Source organism: Oncorhynchus kisutch, linkage group LG13 (assembly GCF_002021735.2).
Source record: "Oncorhynchus kisutch isolate 150728-3 linkage group LG13, Okis_V2, whole genome shotgun sequence".
NCBI lineage: Eukaryota > Metazoa > Chordata > Actinopteri > Salmoniformes > Salmonidae > Oncorhynchus > Oncorhynchus kisutch.
Genome location: NC_034186.2, coordinates 66532530 through 66552178, shown reverse-complemented (window position 1 = coordinate 66552178; position 19649 = coordinate 66532530). Strand labels below are relative to the sequence as shown.

General features: G+C 45.8%; 1 protein-coding gene across 1 annotated transcript in view; it reads left to right on the top strand.

Annotated features, from left to right (window-relative positions):
• The window catches only part of LOC109901859 (E3 ubiquitin-protein ligase znrf2), a 95742-nt gene that overhangs the window by 53107 nt on the left and 22986 nt on the right, over positions 1–19649 (top strand). Inside the window, exon 2 of the mRNA XM_031787047.1 lies at positions 18042–18137. Within this exon, the coding sequence (XP_031642907.1) occupies positions 18042–18137 (96 nt within the window). The remainder of the gene's footprint in view (positions 1–18041; positions 18138–19649) is intronic.

Below are 19649 nucleotides of genomic sequence, written 5' to 3'. Positions count from 1 at the left end.
GGTCTGTGTGTGACAGTCACAGTGGAGACCCATACATAAGCTTAGCCCGGTCCAACAACAGAATGCTTAATGTTAAGACCAGGTCAGTTCCAGAGTCATAGAAACGTTATCCTAAGTGCTATGCAAAATGAGAATGTTTGAGGCTGTAGTTTCAGGTCCTTAACCCAACCCCATGTATTAATAAGGGTAAAAGGGATAATATGGTCATGTTTGTATCCTCCCAGTCCCCCACTCCCTCATGCAGGCCCTCTGTGGCCTACACTGCTCTACTGTCAATGACAGTCAACAGAGCATGTGAGCTGATGAGAGAGAACATGGCATGTGAGCTGATGAGAGAGAACAGGGCATGGTGCAGTGGCTGCAGTGGGCGGTTTAGCTTCTATCATCTCTCTTTCTATTTTCTCTTCTTGTCATGATACTCTGTCTGTTCTGTCTGTCTGCTCCCTAGAGCTGATTGTTTCTGTCTTTCCAGATCCAAACCCAGCCAGGCCCCCCAGACACAATCAATTTCCTCCCTCCTTTTAGCAAAAACAGAGGAAATTACAGGCTTTCTTTTTCTCTTTTCCCTCCCTCCCTCCCTCCCTCCCTCCCTCCCTCCCTCCCTCCCTCCCTCCCTCCCTCCCTCCCTCCCTCCCTCCCTCCCTCCCTCCCTCCCTCCCTCCCTCCCTCCCTCCCTCCCTCCCTCCCTCCCTCCCTCACTAATACCATCTCTCCCTCCCATACTATATTTCTGTAAATAGAGAGCCTGTCTGATGTGCCATCAGTGTTGTCCTTGTTCTCTGATTTTAATTATAGTCCCTGACATGTCAGACTGTGACACATGGGGAGAGTGAGGCTGTCTGGCAGATGGGTGGCTGGTGATAGTGTCTCTCTAATATTACCCTCCCCTCTTTCCTCATCTCTCCTCTCTTATCATCTCTCTGCTCTGCTCTCCTCCTCTCTCCTCGTCTCCTCACCCCTCCTCTCTCCTCCCTCTTCCTCTCAGAGAGCTCATCCAAAGAGTGTCATCACTTCACCTCTCTAATAAAAATGCCCCGAGGGGGCCCTAAAATAGGGTTGTGCCTCAAACAGAAGATTATAAACTGGGTGGTTCGAGCCCTGAATGCTGATTGGCTGACAGCCGTGAGTATATCAGACAGTATACCACGGGTATGACAAGGCGTTTATTTTTACTGCTATAATTACGTTGGTTTCCAGTTCATAATAGCAACAGGGCACCTCAGGGGGTTGTGATATATGGCCAATATACCACGGCTAAGGGCTGTGTCCCGGCACTCTGCGTTGTGTCGTGCGTAAAAACAGCCCTTAGCTGTGGTATATTTGCCATATAAAACACCCCCTCGGGCCGTATTGCTTAATTAGACAATGGTTCACTGGACTCTTTATGGATATCACGTCTTTCTCTGTAACTAGAGTAGTTCAAACTTTGTGTGTGGTGACAGCCCAGTGCCTTACCTCCTCACTGTGATGTAGCAGTCAGGCCCGCTGGCACGGTTAACCTGGCCCCTATATTCACGCTCTACACTGACTATACTAAACATTGATGTCACTTCAACCAGTGTAGATGAATGGGAGGAGACAAGTTAAAGAAGGATTTTTAAGCCTTGAGACAATTGAGACATGGATTGTGTATGTGTGCCATTCAGAGGGTGAATGGGTAAGACAAAATATTGAAGTGCCTTTGAACGGGGTATGGTAGTAGGTGACAGGCACACTGGTTTGTGTCAAGAACTGCAACGCTGCTGGGTTTTTCACACTCAACAGTTTCCTGTGTGTATCAAGAATGGTCCACCACCCAAAGGACATAGAGCCAACTTGACACAACTGTGGGAAGCATTGGAGTCAACATGCACTGGGCGATATGACCAACATATAAACTCACGGTATACAAATAAGGACAGTTTGATGCTATTTCATGTTTTTGAATAGTAAAATCTCTAAACTTTCTTTGAGTAGTGTGACCCTAGAGACAACACATACATTCTAAGTGATTTCAATAGGTCTTTTGCCATTCTGATTGTTTTATACTGTTCAATTCAACCTTAACTAATAATCATTTTCAGCATTTGCATCAACTCATTATTAGGAAGGTGTTCCTAATGTTTAGTATACTCAGTGTATAATCTCTTTCAATCTATTTCTCTCTATTTTGCTTTCTATTTCACTTACTCTCTCGCTCTCTCTCCCTCTCACTCTCTCTCCCTCTCACTCTCTCTCCCTCTCGCTCTCTCTCCCTCTCGCTCTCTCTCCCTCTTTCTCTCTCTATCGCTCTCTCCCATTCCCTCTCTCTCTCTCCCTCTCTCTCCCTCCCTCTCTCCCCCTCTCGCTCTCTCTCGCTCTCTCTCTCTCTCTCTCTCTCTCCCTCTCACTCTCTCTCTCACTCTCTCTCTCTCGCTCTCTCTCCCTCTCACTCTCTCTCCCTCTCGCTCTCTCTCCCTCTCACTCTCTCTCCCTCTCGCTCTCTCTCCCTCTCACTCTCTCTCCCTCTCGCTCTCTCCCTCTCGCTCTCTCTCCCTCTTTCTCTCTCTCTCTCTCTCTCTCTCTATCGCTCTCTCTCCCTCTCTTTCCCTCCCTCTCTTTCTCTCCCTCTATCGCCCTCTCCCACTCCCTCTCTCTCTCCCTCTCTCCCTCTATCTCAGTCTATACTCATGCTTTTAACAGTAATCATACAACATTCATGTTTGTCTGTGTAATAATGTACCTACCAGTCAGCCGGTCTACCCAGCCAGAGGAACTTTATGTACCACAGAGCTTATCATACTAAAGCTACGGTGACATTATCATCACCAGCAGCACCATGGAGGTTCCAGGGACCAGGGACACTAGCTCTGCTCAGCCCAGATCCCTCTCTTCATAGCCAGGCAGAGATGCTTCTTCCCCCAGCTCTCTCCTGGGGCTCCAGCCCTCAGAATCAATCATTGATGTGGCAGAGAGAGTGCAGGACAGGGGACTGGGGAGTGGAGAACAGCTCCTTGATGGCAGGCTGCATGGCAGCACTGGCTTGTAGGCTGCCGGTCATAAATATGGAGAAGTTCATATTTTAGGCCATTGTCACTATTTATTTGCTGAGGCTTGAAGGTTTGAATATAATCCCCATCGTATTGTACGAATAGGACGACATTGTCCCTGTTCAGTATCATGATAAAAATCCTGTCGTTTGAAGGTTTTTGTTGAAAAATAAAAGAACAAAACCTAGTCTCATCATGCGATAATCTGATGGTTAAATGGCTGACTGTGTGTTGCGTCATCTTTGTTGTCATTGTCAGGTTGGTTGTCTCTGCTTGGCAGTCCTGTCCAGCGTGTTAGTCTGATGAGTGATTATGGGTACTACCTACATCACAAGGATGGAGACATTTTGACAGGATTGTTTTGGTGCTCATGACTAGCTGTTGTTTACCATAGGCAATTCCATTTCTGCATTTTATTTTAAGACTGTAACAGCCCATGAGAAAGGGGGTTCTCCTTTTTCTGAGATGTGTGTTACAACAAATGTCATTTAGGAGCTAGATGTAGTGATTGTCCCTTCACACCATAGTCAACAGACAAGGATGGAAAAGCCTGACTGGGGCCCTGGAGTACTGGAGCTCTTCTCCACACCTGCTCCACTCCTGTGTGCGTGTGTGTGTGTAAGTGGGGGGGGGGGGGGGGTGCGTGTGTGTGTAGCTGGGTGGTCCTGGTGACACACAAATCACACAAGTCAAATCGAATCCAATTTTATTTGTCACACTTCGTAAACAAGAGATGTAGACTAACAACGAAATGCTTAGTCATGGTTCCTTTTCCAATAATGCAGAGTTAAAGAGAAAACTAAGAAAAAAAGGAAATAAAATAAATGATTGAAACAGTGACAATAACGCTGCACGGCTGTGAGAGGGGAAGGATGTGCTCAGGCCAGGCCCAACGCACCATCCCATTTAGTGCTAGCCTGCCGATCCATAAAATTATAATGTAATACATAAATGGGATTTAATAAGATCGAGGCTGGGGGCTAGATGGGATAGATGCTGACGCAGACCTTTGGTTTGGCTTATAGGAGATCCTGAGATAAGGAAGGTGTTCCTAATTTGAACAGAAATTGATGTAGCTAATGCTATTTGTTGCTGCAGTACCAAATATTTGAATATTTGAATATCTGAATGGACATTAGTATTTGTTTACTTGGGAGAGTATTCATTTTTTAAGACGGAAATGTGACATTGCTACACAGCCTACAAGCATAGACCATCTCCTTCTCTACTCTCCATCTCCATCTCCTCCTCTCATCTTCATCTCGTCCTCTCATCTCCTCCTCTCATCTCCTCCTCTCATCTCCATCTCCTCCTCTCATCTCCTCCTCTCATCTCCTCCTCTCATCTCCTCCTCTCATCCCCATCTCCTCCTCTCATCTCCTCCTCTCATCTTCATCTCCTCCTCTCATCTCCTCCTCTCATCTCCTCCTCTCATCTACATCTCCTCCTCTCATCTCCTCCTCTCATCTCCATCTCCTCATCTCTTCCTCTCATCTCCTCCTCTCATCCCATCTCCTCCTCTCATCTCCTCATCTCATCTCCTCCTCTCATCTCCATCTCCTCCTCTCATCTCCTCCTCTCATCTCCATCTAATCCTCTCATCTCCTCCTCTCATCCCCATCTCCTCCTCTCATCTCCTCCTCTAATCCCCATCTCCTCCTCTCATCCCCTCCTCTCATCTCCTCCTCTCATCCCCATCTCCTCCTCTCATCTCCTCCTCTCATCCCCATCTCCTCCTCTCATCTCCTCCTCTCATCTCCTCCTCTCATCCCCATCTTCTCCTCTCATCTCCTCCTCTCATCTCCTCCTCTCATCCCCATCTCCTCTCATCTCCTCCTCTCATCTCCTCATCTCATCTCCTCCTCTCATCCTTATCTTGCACATTCTTCCACTGCAAAACTACCATTCCAGTGTTTTACTTGCTATATTGTAGTTACTTCGTCACCTCATTTGCTCACATTGTATATAGACTTGTTTATACTGTATTATTGAATGTATGTTTGTTTTACTCCATGTGTAATGGAGTAAACTCTGTTACTCTGTGTCGTTGTATGTGTCGAACTGCTTTGCTTTATCTTGGCCAGGTCGCAATTGTAAATGAGAACTTGTTCTCAACTTGCCTACCTGGTTAAATAAAGATGAAATAAATCCCCATCCCCATCTCCTCCTCTCATCTCCATCTCCTCCTCTCATCTCCTCCTCTCATCTCCATCTCCTCCTCCCTATCTCCTTCTCTCATCTCCATCTCCTCCCTATCTCCTTCTCTCATCTCCATCTCCTCCCTATCTCCTTCTCTCATCTCCTCTCCTCCCTATCTCCTTCTCTCATCTCCTCTCATCCCTATCTCCTCCTCTCATCTCATCCCTATCTCCTCCTCTCATATCCTCCTCTCATATCCTTCTCTCATCCCTATCTCCTCTCCATCTCCTCCTCTCATCTCCTCTTCTACTCCCCATCTCCTCCTCTCATCTCCATCTCCTCCTCTCATCCCTATCTCCTCTCCATCTCCTCCTCTCATCCCTATCTCCTCTCCATCTCCTCCTCTCATCCCTATCTCCTCCTCTCATCTCCTCTTCTACTCCCCATCTCCTCCTCTCATCTCCATCTCCTCCTCTCATCCCTATCTCCTCCTCTCATCTCCTCTTCTACTCCCCATCTCCTCCTCTCATCTCCTCCTTTACTCCCCATCTCCTCCTCTACTCCCCATCCTCTCCTCTACTCCCCATCTCCTCCTCTCATCTCGTGCTCTACTCCCCATCTCCACTACTCCTCTACTCCTGATCTCCTCCTCTCATCTCCTCCTCTACTCCCCACTCAACTAACTGCAGCCCTGCACATTGACTCTGTACTGGCTTGCGAAAATATTCACCCCCTTGGCATTTTTCCTATTTTGTTGCCTTACAACCTGGAATTAAAATGGATTTTTATTTATTTACACAACATACCTAGCACTTTGAAGATGCAAAATCTTTTTTATTGTGAAACAAACAAGAAATAAGATAAGAACACAGAAAGCTAGAGCGTGCATACCTATTCACCCCCCCAAAGTCAATACTTTGTAGAGCCACCTTTTGCAGCAATTACAGCTCTCTTGGGATATGTCTCTTTAAGCTTGGCACATCTAGCCACTGGGATTTTTGCCCATTCTTTAATTAAGGCAAAACTGCTCCAGCTCCTTCAAGTTGGATGGGTTCCACTGGTGTACAGCAATCTTTAAGTCATACCACAGATTCTCAATTGGATTGAGGTCTGGGCTTTTCCAAGACATTTAAATGTTTCCCCTTAAACCACTCAAGTGTTGCTTTAGCAGTATGCTTAGTGTCATTGTCCTGCTGGAAGGTGAACCTCCGTTAGTCTCAAATCTCTGGAAGACTGAAACAGGTTTCCCTCAAGAATTTCCCTCTATTTAGCATCATCCATTATTCCTTCAATTCTGACCAGTTTCCCAGTCCCTGCTGATGACTAACATCCCCACAGCATGATGCTGCCACCACCCTGCTTGGGTTCTCGGGGTGATAAGAGGTGTAGGGTTTGCGCCAGACATAGTGTTTTCCTTGATGGCCAAAAAGCTCAATTTTAGTCTCATCTGACCAGAGTACCATCTTCCATATGTTTGGGGAGTCTCCCACATGCCTTTTGGTGAACACCAAACATGTTTGCTTATTTTTGTTTCTTAAAGCAATGTCTTTTTTCTGGCCACTCTTCCATAAAGCCCAGCTCTGTGGAGTGTACGGCTTAAAGTGGTCATATAAACAGATACTCCAATCTCCACTGTGGAGCTTTGCAACTCCTTCAGGGTTATCTTTGCTCTCTTTGTTGCCTCTCTGTTTGTTTGCTCTCTTTAATGCCCTCCTTGCTTGGTCAGTGTGTTTTGGTGGGCGGTCCTCTCTTGGCAGGTTTGTTGTGGTGCCATATTCTTTCAATTTTTTTATAATGGATTTAATAGTGCTCTGTGGGATGTTCAAAGTTTCTGATATCTTTTTGTAACCCAACCCTGATTTGTACTTCTCCACAACTTTGTCCCTGACCTGTTTGGAGAGCTCCTTGGTCTTCATGATGCCCCTTGCTTAGTGGTGTTGCAGACTCTGGGGCCTTTCAGAACAGGTGTATATATACTGAGATCATGTGACAGATCATGTGACACTTAGATTGCACACAGGTGGACTTTATTTGACTAATTCTGTGACTTCTGAAGGTAATTGTTTGCACCAGATCTTATTTGGGGGCTTCATAACAAAGGGGGTGAATATATATATGCACTTTACCAGTTTTATTATTAATTTACATTTTAAACAAGTTATTTTTTTATTTTCACTTCACCAATTTGGACTATTTGTCCACTATTTGTCCATTACATAAAATCCAAATAAAAATACATCTAAATTACAGGTTGTAATGCAACAAGATAGGAAAAATACTTTTGAAAGGCACTGTATATGGTCTTGCTATTGTTATTTAACTGCTGCTCTTTAACTACTTGTTAATTAGAATTTTTTTTTTTTCTGTACTGCATTGTTGGTTAGTGGCTCGTAAGTAAGCATTTCACTGTAAGGTCTACACCTGTTTTATTCAGCATTTCACTGTAAGGTCTACACCTGTTTTATTCAGCATTTCACTGTAAGGTCTACACCTGTTGTATTCAGCATTTCACTGTAAGGTCTACACCTGTTGTATTCAGCATTTCACTGTAAGGTCTACACCTGTTTTATTCAGCATTTCACTGTAAGGTCTACACCTGTTTTATTCAGCATTTCACTGTAAGGTCTACACCTGTTTTATTCAGCATTTCACTGTAAGGTCTACACCTGTTTTATTCAGCATTTCACTGTAAGGTCTACACCTGTTTTATTCAGCATTTCACTGTAAGGTCTACACCTGTTTTATTCAGCATTTCACTGTAAGGTCTACACCTGTTTTATTCAGCATTTCACTGTAAGGTCTACACCTGTTGTATTCAGCATTTCACTGTAAGGTCTACACCTGTTTTATTCAGCATTTCACTGTAAGGTCTACACCTGTTTTATTCAGCATTTCACTGTAAGGTCTACACCTGTTTTATTCAGCATTTCACTGTAAGGTCTACACCTGTTTTATTCAGCATTTCACTGTAAGGTCTACACCTGTTTTATTCAGCATTTCACTGTAAGGTCTACACCTGTTTTATTCAGCATTTCACTGTAAGGTCTACACCTGTTTTATTCAGCATTTCACTGTAAGGTCTACACCTGTTGTATTCAGCATTTCACTGTAAGGTCTACACCTGTTTTATTCAGCATTTCACTGTAAGGTCTACACCTGTTTTATTCAGCATTTCACTGTAAGGTCTACACCTGTTGTATTCAGCATTTCACTGTAAGGTCTACACCTGTTTTATTCAGCATTTCACTGTAAGGTCTACACCTGTTTTATTCAGCATTTCACTGTAAGGTCTACACCTGTTGTATTCAGCATTTCACTGTAAGGTCTACACCTGTTTTATTCAGCATTTCACTGTAAGGTCTACACCTGTTTTATTCAGCATTTCACTGTAAGGTCTACACCTGTTGTATTCAGCATTTCACTGTAAGGTCTACACCTGTTTTATTCAGCATTTCACTGTAAGGTCTACACCTGTTTTATTCAGCATTTCACTGTAAGGTCTACACCTGTTTTATTCAGCATTTCACTGTAAGGTCTACACCTGTTTTATTCAGCTCACGTGACTAAGTAACATTTGATTTGATCTCCTCATCTCCTCTACTCCTCTACTCCTCTACTCCTCTCCTCCTCCACCCCTCTACTCCTCTACTCCTCTCCTCCTCTACCCCTCTACTCCTCTACCCCTCTCCTCCTCTACCCCTCTCCTCCTCTACTCCTCTACTCCTCTCCTCCTCTACCCCTCTCCTCCTCTACTCCTCTACTCCTCTTCTCCTCTACCCCTCTCCTCCTCTACTCCTCTACTCCTCTGCTCCTCTACCCCTCTCCTCCTCTGCTCCTCTACTCCCCATCTCCTCCTCTACTCCCCATCTCCTCATCTCCTCTACTCCTCTCCCACCTCTACCCCTCTCCTCCTCTACTCCTCATCTCCTCTACCCCTCTCCTCCTCTACTCCTCATCTCCTCTACCCCTCTACTCCTCTACTCCTCTCCTCCTCTACCCCTCTCCTCCTCTACTCCCCATCTCCTCTACCCCTCTCCTCCTCTCCTCCCTATCTCCTCCTCTCATCTCCTCCTCTACTCCTCTTCTCCTCTCCCCATGTCCTGCTCTACTCCCCATCTCCTCTACTCCTCTACTCCCCATCTCCTCTACCCCTCTCCTCCTCTACTGCTCATCTCCTATACCCCTCTCCTCCTCTCCTCCTCTACTCCTCTCCTCCTCTACCCCTCTCCTCCTCTACCCCTCTCCTCCTCTACTCCCTATCTCCTCTACCCCTCTCCTCCCTATCTCCTCCTCTCATCTCCCCATCTCCTCTACTCCTCTACTCCTTTACTCCCCATCTCCTCCTCTACTCCTCTACTCCTTACTCCCCATCTCCTCCTCTCCTCCTCTACTCCCCATCTCCTCTACTCCCCATCTCCTCTACCCCTCTCCTCCTCTACTCCCCATCTCCTCCTCTCATCTCCTCATCTATTCCCCATCTCCTCTACCCCTCTCCTCCTCTCCTCATCTACTACTCCCCATCTCCTCCTCTACTCCTCATCTCCTCTACCCCTCTCCTCCTCTACCCCTTTACTCCTCTACTCCTCATCTCCTCTACTCCTCTACTCCCTATCTCCTCCTCTACTCCCCATCTCCTCCTTTCCTCTACTTCTCTACTCCCCATCTCCCCCTCTACTCCCCATCTCCCCCTCTACTCCTCTACTCCCCATCTCCTCCTCCTCTACTCATCTCCTCCTCTATTCCCCATCTCCTCCTCTTATCTCCTCCTCTTCTCCCCATCTTCCTCCTCTTTTCTCCTCCTATACTCCCCATCTCCTCCTCTCATCTCCTCCTCTACTCCCCATCTCCTCCTCTTATCTCCTCCTCTTCTCTCCATCTCCTTCTCTCCTCTCCTCCTCTACTCCCCATCTCCCCTCTCCTCCTCATCTCCCCATCTCCTCCTCTCCTCTCCTCCTCTACTCCTCCTCTCCTCCTCTACTCCCCATCTCCTCCTCTCATCTCCTCCTCTACTCCCCATTTCCTCCTCTACTCCTCTACTCCCCTCCTCCTCTACTCCTCTCCTCCTCTACTCCCCATCTCCTCCTCTACTCCCCATCTCCTCCTCTCCTCCTCTACTCCCCATCTCCTCCTCTCCTCCTCTACTCCCCATCTCCTCCTCTCCTCCTCTCCTCCTCTACTCCCCATCTCCTCCTCTCCTCCTCTCCTCCTCTACTCCCCATCTCCTCCTATACTCCCCATCTCCTCCTCTCCTCCTCTACTCCTCTCCTCCTCTCCTCCTCTACTCCCCATCTCCTCCTCTCCTCCTCTACTCCCCATCTCCTCCTCTCCTCCTCTCCTCCTCTACTCCCCATCTCCTCCTATACTCCCCATCTCCTCCTCTCCTCCTCTCCTCCTCTACTCCCCATCTCCTCCTCTCATCCTCTACTCCCCATCTCCTCCTCTACTCCTCTACTCCCTATCTCCTCCTCAACTCCCCATCTCCTCCTCTCCTCCTCTACTCCCCATCTCCCCCTCTACTCCTCTACTCCCTATCTCCCCCTCTACTCCTCCACTCCCCAGATCCTCCTCTCATCTCCTCCTCCACTCCCCATCTCCTCCTCTCCTCATCATCTCCTTCTCTCCTTATCTGGCTGTTGCTAATGGAAGCTGGCCTCTCCACTGAACAAACCTCTCCTCCTCCTCCTCCTCCTCCTCTCTCCTCCTCCTCCTCCTCCTCCTCTCTCCTCCTCCCATGGGACTGGCTGACTGGGAGAACATTGGCTTGGGGATGTTTTTTACTTTCCACCTTTTTGTTTTCTATTCTGTTCCTTTGCTTGTATTTTCCCAAATATGATCTTGAGATGAATGTTTTAGTAACCTCAACTAAGCATGTGTGTAAAAGAGGGGACAGGGGGGTGTTCCTCATTACCGTTCTGTATGGGCTCTATCAGGCTGATGTCTGAACATCATCACCGTTAATGCCATGCATACCTTCACCCATGCTGCCAAACATACCATCGTACCGATCCTCGACTTCGGTGATGTCATCTGTAAAATAGCCTCCAACACTCTACTCAACAAACTGGATGCAGTCTATCACAGTGCCATCCGTTTGTCACCAAAGCCCCATACACTACCCACCATTGCGACCTGTACGCTCTCGTTGGTTGGCCCTCACTTCATACTCGCCGCCAAACCCACTGGCTACAGGTTATCTACAAGTGTCTGCTAGGTAAAGCCCCGCCTTATCTCAGCTCACTGGTCACCATAGCAGCACCCACTCGTAGCACGCGCTCCAGCAGGTATATCTCACTGGTCACCCCCAAAGCCAATTCCTCCTTTGGTCATCTTTCCTTCCAGTTCTCTGCTGCCCATGACTGGAACGAATTGCAAAAATCTCTGAAGCTGGAGACTCACATATCCCTCACTAGCTTTAAGCACCAGCTGTCAGAGCAACTTACAGATCACTGCACCTGTACATAGCCCATCTGTAAACAGCCCATCTATCGACCTACCTCATCCCCATACTGGTATTTATTTATATATTTTGCTCCTTTGCACCCCAGTATCTCTACCTGCACATTCGTCTTCTGGCGATCTACCACTCCAGTGTTTAATTGCTATATTGTAATTACTTCGCCACCATGGCCTATTTATTGCCTTAACTTACCTCATTTGCACTCACTATATATAGACTTTTTGTTTTCTTTTGTTCTACTGTATTATTGACTGTATGTTTGTTTTACTCCATGTGTAACTCTGTGTTGTTGTATGTGTCGAACTGCTTTGCTTTATCTTGGCCAGGTCGCAGTTGTAAATGAGAACTTGTTCTCAACTAGCTTACCTGGTTAAATAAAGGTGAAATAAATAAATAAAAACTAAGAAATACCACCTCTGTCTTTTATAGCCTGCCATGATTTCATTACTTTATTATCATGCTGATTATCTTGACTATGTAACGCGACTTTGGGTGTCTTGAAAACCCACTGACTGTTAAACTGTCACCTCATGTTATTGCTCTGATGATGTCACTAACTCTCGTCTGTTTATCAAGATAAATGTTCCACTTCAGCTCTCCTCCATCCCTCCATAGTCATTCCTTCAATTAAATGTCCCTCTCTCTCAACATTCACTTAGAATTACATTTAATTCCAGTTAATTAAACAACACCGTGATCAGAGAATATATGTTTTTTATATGCAGCATGACGCAAGATCAGAGCCCTGAAATGGAATAACCCAGAGAAAAGATGTAGACTAGCTGCCAAGGCTATGTTATGTTGTGCAACCTTTCCCTGCAAGGAGAGGAGAGAATTCTACAAATAGTCTGCTCTCACTTCTCTCTCTCTTGCTTTCTCTCTCACTCTCTCTTTCTCTTTCTCTCTTGCTCTTGCTCTCTCTCTCACTCTTTCTCTCTTGCTCTCTCTCCCTCTCGCTCTCTCTCTCTCTCTCTCTCTCGCTCTTCTCTCTCTGTCTCTCCCTCTTTCTCTCTCTCACTCCTCTCTTCTCTCTCTTTCTCTCTCTCGCGCTCTTCTCTCTCTCTTGTTTCTCTCTCTCGCTCTCTCTTCTCTCTCTCTTCTCTCTTCTCTCTCTCACTCAATTCAATTCAATTCAAGGGCTTTATTGGCATGGGAAACATGTGTTAACATTGCCAAAGCAAGTGAGGTAGACAACATACAAAGTGAATATATAAAGTGAAAAACAACAAAAATTAACAGTAAACATTACACATACAGAAGTATGTAAAGTAAAGACATTACAAATGTCATATTATATATATATAGTGTTTTAACAATGTACAAATGGTTAAAGGACACAAGATAAAATAAATAAGCATAAATATGGGTTGTATTTACAATGGTGTTTGTTCTTCACTGGTTGTCCTTTTCTCGTGGCAACAGGTCACAAATCTTGCTGCTGTGATGGCACATTGTGGAATTTCACCCAGTAGATATGGGAGTTTTTCAAAATTGGATTTGTTTTCGAATTCTTTGTGGATCTGTGTAATCTGAGGGAAATATGTCTCTCTAATATGGTCATACATTGGGCAGGAGGTTAGGAAGTGCAGCTCAGTTTCCACCTCATTTTGTGGGCAGTGAGCACATAGCCTGTCTTCTCTTGAGAGCCATGTCTGCCTACGGCGGCCTTTCTCAATAGCAAGGCTATGCTCACTGAGTCTGTACATAGTCAAGGCTTTCCTTAATTTTGGGTCAGTCACAGTGGTCAGGTATTCTGCCGCTGTGTACTCTCTGTGTAGGGCCAAATAGCATTCTAGTTTGCTCTGTTTTTTTGTTAATTCTTTCCAATGTGTTAAGTAGTTATCTTTTTGTTTTCTCATGATTTGGTTGGGTCTAATTGTGCTGCTGTCCTGGGGCTCTGTAGTGTGTGTTTGTGTTTGTGAACAGAGCCCCAGGACCAGCTTGCTTAGGGGACTCTTCTCCAGGTTCATCTCTATGTAGGTGATGGCTTTGTTATGGAAGGTTTGTGAATCTATTCCTTTTAGGTGGTTGTAGAATTTAACAGCTCTTTTCTGGATTTTGATAATTAGTGGGTATCGGCCTAATTCTGCTCTGCATGCATTATTTGGTGTTCTACGTTGTACACGGAGGATATTTTTGCAGAATTCTGCGTGCAGAGTCTCAATTTGGTGTTTGTCCCATTTTGTGAAGTCTTGGTTGGTGAGCGGACCCCAGACCTCACAACCATAAAGGGCAATGGGCTCTATGACTGATTCAAGTATTTTTAGCCAAATCCTAATTGGTATGTTGAAATTTATGTTTCTTTTGATGGCATAGAATGCCCTTCTTGCCTTGTCTCTCCGATCGTTCACAGCTTTGTGGAAGTTGCCTGTGGTGCTGATGTTTAGGCCAAGGTATGTATAGTTTTTTGTGTGCTCTAGGGCAACAGTGTCTAGATTGAATTTGTATTTGTGGTCCTGGTGACTGGACCTTTTTTGGAACACCATTATTTTGGTCTTACTGAGATTTACTGTCAGGGCCCAGGTCTGACAGAATCTGTGCATAAGATCTAGGTGCTGCTGTAGGCCCTCCTTGGTTGGTGACAGAAGCACCAGATCATCAGCAAACAGCAGACATTTGACTTTGGATTCTAGCAGGGGGAGGCTGGGTGCTGCAGACTTTTCTAGTGCCCGCGCCAATTCGTTGATATATATGTTGAAGAGGGTGGGGCTTAAGCTGCATCCCTGTCTAACCCCACGACCCTGTGTGAAGAAATGTGTGTGTTTTTTGCCAATTTTAACCGCACACTTGTTGTTTGTGTACATGGATTTTATAATGTCGTATGTTTTACCCCCAACACCACTTTCCATCAGTTTGTATAGCAGACCCTCATGCCAGATTGAGTCGAAGGCTTTTTTGAAATCAACAAAGCATGAGAAGACTTTGCCTTTGTTTTGGTTTGTCACTCTCTCACTCTCTTCTCTCTCTCTCTCTCTCTCTCTCTCTCTCTCTCTTCTCTCTCTCTCTCACTCTTCTCTCTCTCTCTCTCGCTTTTCTCTCTCTCTCGCTTTTCTCTCTCTCTCTCGCGCTCTTCTCTCACTCTCGCTTTTCTCTCTCTCTCTCTCTCTCTCTCTCTCTCTCGCTCTCTCTCACACACAGACATAGAAACAGATGTTGAAACAAGATGAACATGATTACCAGTACAATTGAGCTCATTATTCCCCTTGCCAGACAGCAGGCTTTCTGACAGTTACTGTCTACTGCGTGGTAGCTGGCTTGTAGGCCTATACAGTTCATGCCAGTGGATTATCTTCAGATCTGTACATCTAGCTGTACCCCCTGCAGAGTTGAGTTAGGCTTGATGTAGGTTGTTGCCTGTAGGAGTACTGGGCTCTGTGTGTGTTGGTGTAAGACGTTTGAGTTGCTGTTCTCTGGCAGTTGGTCCTGGATCTAGCCCTGGCCTGCTCTGTGTTGATGTGGTCATTGGTTAATATGCAGCTGCTCCCCTCCTGTGGCCATGGTTTACAGTAAATAACCCAGAGACACAGAGAGGACACACACACACACACACAAAAAACACACACACACACAAATACACAGACACCCACGCTGGCACACACACACACACTTACACAAAGGACAGTCATTAGATAGGAGTGTGTTACCTTTAACACCAAGCAAGCAGCCGTGTTGGGTTTGTATTACACTTCATGTGGTCAGAAAGATAGATAGCTTCTCTTGTGAAGGCTGGAGATGTCAGGTGAAGAGTCATACAGACAAACTAAACACGTAGTATGTGACGTTCTGCATCACCTTTAGATGATCTGTATGATTTGACTCAGTACATCCAGAGTCCAGACTGGCTGGACCTGACCTTTAGTCCCTACAGCTGGCCAGACAGGCCATACAGTCCCACTGTGCCACTGTGCTCCATTCTACCCTATAGGCCTAGTTGGCAGACATACCATGCTAGCTACACCTCCCTACTCTGTGTGCCCTATAGTGAGCACTGGGCAGACACAGAGACGATCACAGCTGCCCTTCTCCCCGTCATAGTCTGCCTCGTCTGCTGTGCCAGAGCAGCAGGGTGTCAGCATGGTGTCTAAATGGAGGGAAGTGGAGGTGAGTGAAGGAGAGATGGTTAACCCCCTCAGTTAGTCAGAGGAGGATTGCTTTCCCAATTTGAATGGATCTGTTGAGGCTTATGCTGAGGGAGTTGTGTAGTAGGTCAGCTTTGACTTTCTCACCTCTTATCTCCTCTAGTCCCTCCTGGAAGTGGGACACTCCTCTCCTCTCCAATACCCTCCCAACAGAAAGGGATTAGCATTTAGTACAGCCAATATCTACACACACACACACCCACACACATACACTGGTGACTGTTTGTACGCACACACACCAGGATGAGTCATATTATGAAGAGGCATTTTTCAGGAAATTATTCTGAAAATACCCGGACGCGCACACACACACACACACATTGGTGTCGGAAGCGGGATTGCACCGGTGAAGCTATTGAAGAGGCGTGTACATGTGATGTGAGAGACTTGGTATAGAGAAGCGTTGGACACGCTCTCCCGAAGGAAATGGGGTAATGTAGCAAGCTTAATCCAACCCCTAGCAACCTCGTCAAGAGGTTTGGACCTCTTGGTCTAATGGTTAATGTGTTGGCTTTACATTCGCTAAACCCGGGTCCGAGTCCCAGACGGGGCTACCCCCCTGAATGTTCTACAGTATTGTCTTCAGATCTGTAGACATGACTGTACCCCCTGCAACTATGACAGACAAAATGAGAAGAAAAAAATCAAAAAAATCACATTGTAGGATTTTTTATTAATTTATTTGCAAATTATCGGGGAAAATAAGTATTTGGTCAATAACAAAAGTTTATCTCAATACTTTGTTATATACCCTTTGTTGGCAATGACAGAGGTCAAACGTTTTCTGTAAGTCTTCACAAGGTTTTCACACACTGTTGCTGGTATTTTGGCCCATTCCTCCATGCAGATCTCCTCTAGAGCAGTGATGTTTTGGGGCTGTTGCTGGGCAACACAGACTTTCAACTCCCTCCAAAGTATTTCTATGGGTTGAGATCTGGAGACTGGCTAGGCCACTCCAGGACCATGAAATGCTTCTTACGAAGCCACTCCTTCGTTGCCCGGGCGGTGTGTTTGGGATCATTGTCATGCTGAAAGACCCAGCCACGTTTCATCTTCAATGCCCTTGCTGATGGAAGGAGGTTTTCACTCAAAATATCACGATACATGGCCCCATTCATTCTTTCCTTTACACGGATCAGTCGTCCTGGTCCCTTTGCAGAAAAACAGCCCAAAAGCATGATGTTTCCACCCCCATGCTTCACAGTAGGTATGGTGTTCTTTGGATGCAACTCAGCATTCTTTGTCCTCCAAACACGACGAGTTGAGTTTTTACCAAAAAGTTATATTTTGGTTTCATCTGACCACATGACATTCTCCCAATCTACTTCTGGATCATCCAAATGCCTGGCGGCGTAGTGTGTTACTGATGGTAGGCTTTGTTACTTTGGTCCCAGCTCTCTGCAGGTCATTCACTAGGTCCCCCCGTGTGGTTCTGGGATTTTTGCTCACCGTTCTTGTGATCATTTTGACCCCACGGGGTGAGATCTTGCGTGGAGCCCCAGATCGAGGGAGATTATCAGTGGTCTTGTATGTCTTCCATTTCCTAATAATTGCTCCCACAGTTGATTTCTTCAAACAAAGCTGCTTACCTATTGCAGACTCAGTCTTCCCAGCCTGGTGCAGGTCTACAATTTTGTTTCTGGTGTCCTTTGACAGCTCTTTGGTGTTGGCCATAGTGGAGTTTGGAGTGTGACTGTTTGAGGTTGTGGACAGGTGTCTTTTATACTGATAACAAGTTCAAACAGGTGCCATTAATACAGGTAACGAGTGGAGGACACTCTTCCTCTTAAAGAAGAAGGTCTGTGAGAGCCAGAAATCTTGTTTGTTTGAATGAGTAGCAGGCAGTTTACTCTGGGCACCTTATTAATCCAAGCTACTCAATACTGCCCCCCAGCCATAAGAAGTGTCAACTGTTTAGTGCAGAGCTACCAAACACAATCATTAATAATCTCAGTTTTAAAGGGCGTCTCTGCAATCTGCTGCATCATAGTGATAATGTCAAGACAAGCTTTGTAATCAGTGTTAAATATCACCTCATTTTAATGAATCTTTGTTGTTAATATTGCAGGGAGATTATTGAGTGTGACTCATAGAATGTAATTGCAGGAGAATGTAAGAGGGAGAACTCAGTTTGTAATGTCAGAGAGAGAATGTCGTGATGGCTGGGCGGAGGAGTTTGGGTGTGGGATGCTGTGTTATGGTAACAGCATAGGTACTTAATGATTTCCCTTTACAGAATTAGAGTTCTGATATTTACCACTTGGTCTTCCTTTCCTCCTCCCTTCTCCCTCCATGCAGGCTTCATGTGCCCTGTCTGCTCCAAGTTTGTCTCCACGGATGAGATGGATCTACACATCGTCATGTGCTTGACCAAACCCAGAGTGACTTATAACGGTAAGACGTCTTACTTTACTCCCCTACCCCTAGACTGTTCTCCTTTGCTGAACGGGTGCTTGTGAAGGGGAAGGGCTCAGTGTGTGTAGCCAGACAAGACGTTGCCTTGGCTGTCTGTGAGTTAATTGACAAGCAAATTTATTGCAACATGGTTGCTGTCAGACAGTGTCTGAATGAGCTGCCTGATGTTTGGCAGTTGGAACGACTCCCCTCCTCCTCCCCTTCAGTGACTAATGTGACTAGTGTCACGGCAGGTGTTAGCTCTGTGTCTGTGTAATCATAATGGCAAGACAAAGGGTTTTATGGCAGATCTGTTACAGAGGGGACTGTCACTGTCACCTGACTCCCTGGACTGTCTGCCTAAATTGATCAAAATAGCTCTCCTCTCTCTGCAGTTCGATTCAAACACAAACTCTCTCTCTCTCACTTTAATTTACCTCCCATTGTGTTGCCGCTTTAATGCCTTAATCAGTCTTTGCACGTTTTCAGTCATTGTCGGTCTATATAAACACCCAGTGAAATTACTATGGTGCCAACACACAGCCAAGTACATCATAACAGGCTGGGTAGGGGCTCAGTGGAAGAACAAGTCATATTACTATGGTTATGAGTGATCTAGTCCATAAATAATTGTAATCTAAGGTTCCTAATCAATTGCATCTCCTGCTGGTTTCTTAATCTCTTTCTGACGACTGGTCCAATTGATTTATGGGCCATCTCTTCATAACCCAACTGAGCAGGCCGCAAGTCTTAAGTGGACAGTGTTTATGTGAATGACAGTGAAAACATGTAATGTATTTGGTACTGTAATCTCTGCAGGGGAGATGTAAACTAGGATACAGCAGTGAGAGGGGAAAGTTGGAGCCCCCTAGCTTACTTTTAGCCCTGTTTACATTCCTGGTTGAGAAGAAGCAGAGTTCAACACACACACACACAGACACACACACACACTCAGAGCTCAGCCCTCCATCTTATATTAAGAAAGGTCCAGTGGTGTTTATTTATTAAGAACTATCATATCAGTCCTAAAGGGCTGGCTAATTTCCTCTTGCTTCCTCAAGCTCACTGTGTGTTTCTGGAGCACAGAGTAGCACACACCACACACACACACACACACACACACACACACACACACACACACACACACCACCCCCCCCCCCCCGCACAAACACACACACACACACACACACACACACACACCACACACACACACACACACCACACACCACACACCCCCCCCGCACAAACACACACACACACACCACACACACACACACACACACACACACACACACCACACACCACACCCCCCGAGAGGTGCACGGTACATTCCTGGTTGAGAAGAAGCAGAGTTCAACACACACACACACAGACACACACACACACTCAGAGCTCAGCCCTCCATCTTATATTAAGAAAGGTCCATGGTGTTTATTTTATTAAGAACTATCATATCAGTCCTAAAGGGCTGGCTAATTTCCTCTTGCTTCCTCAAGCTCACTGTGTGTTTCT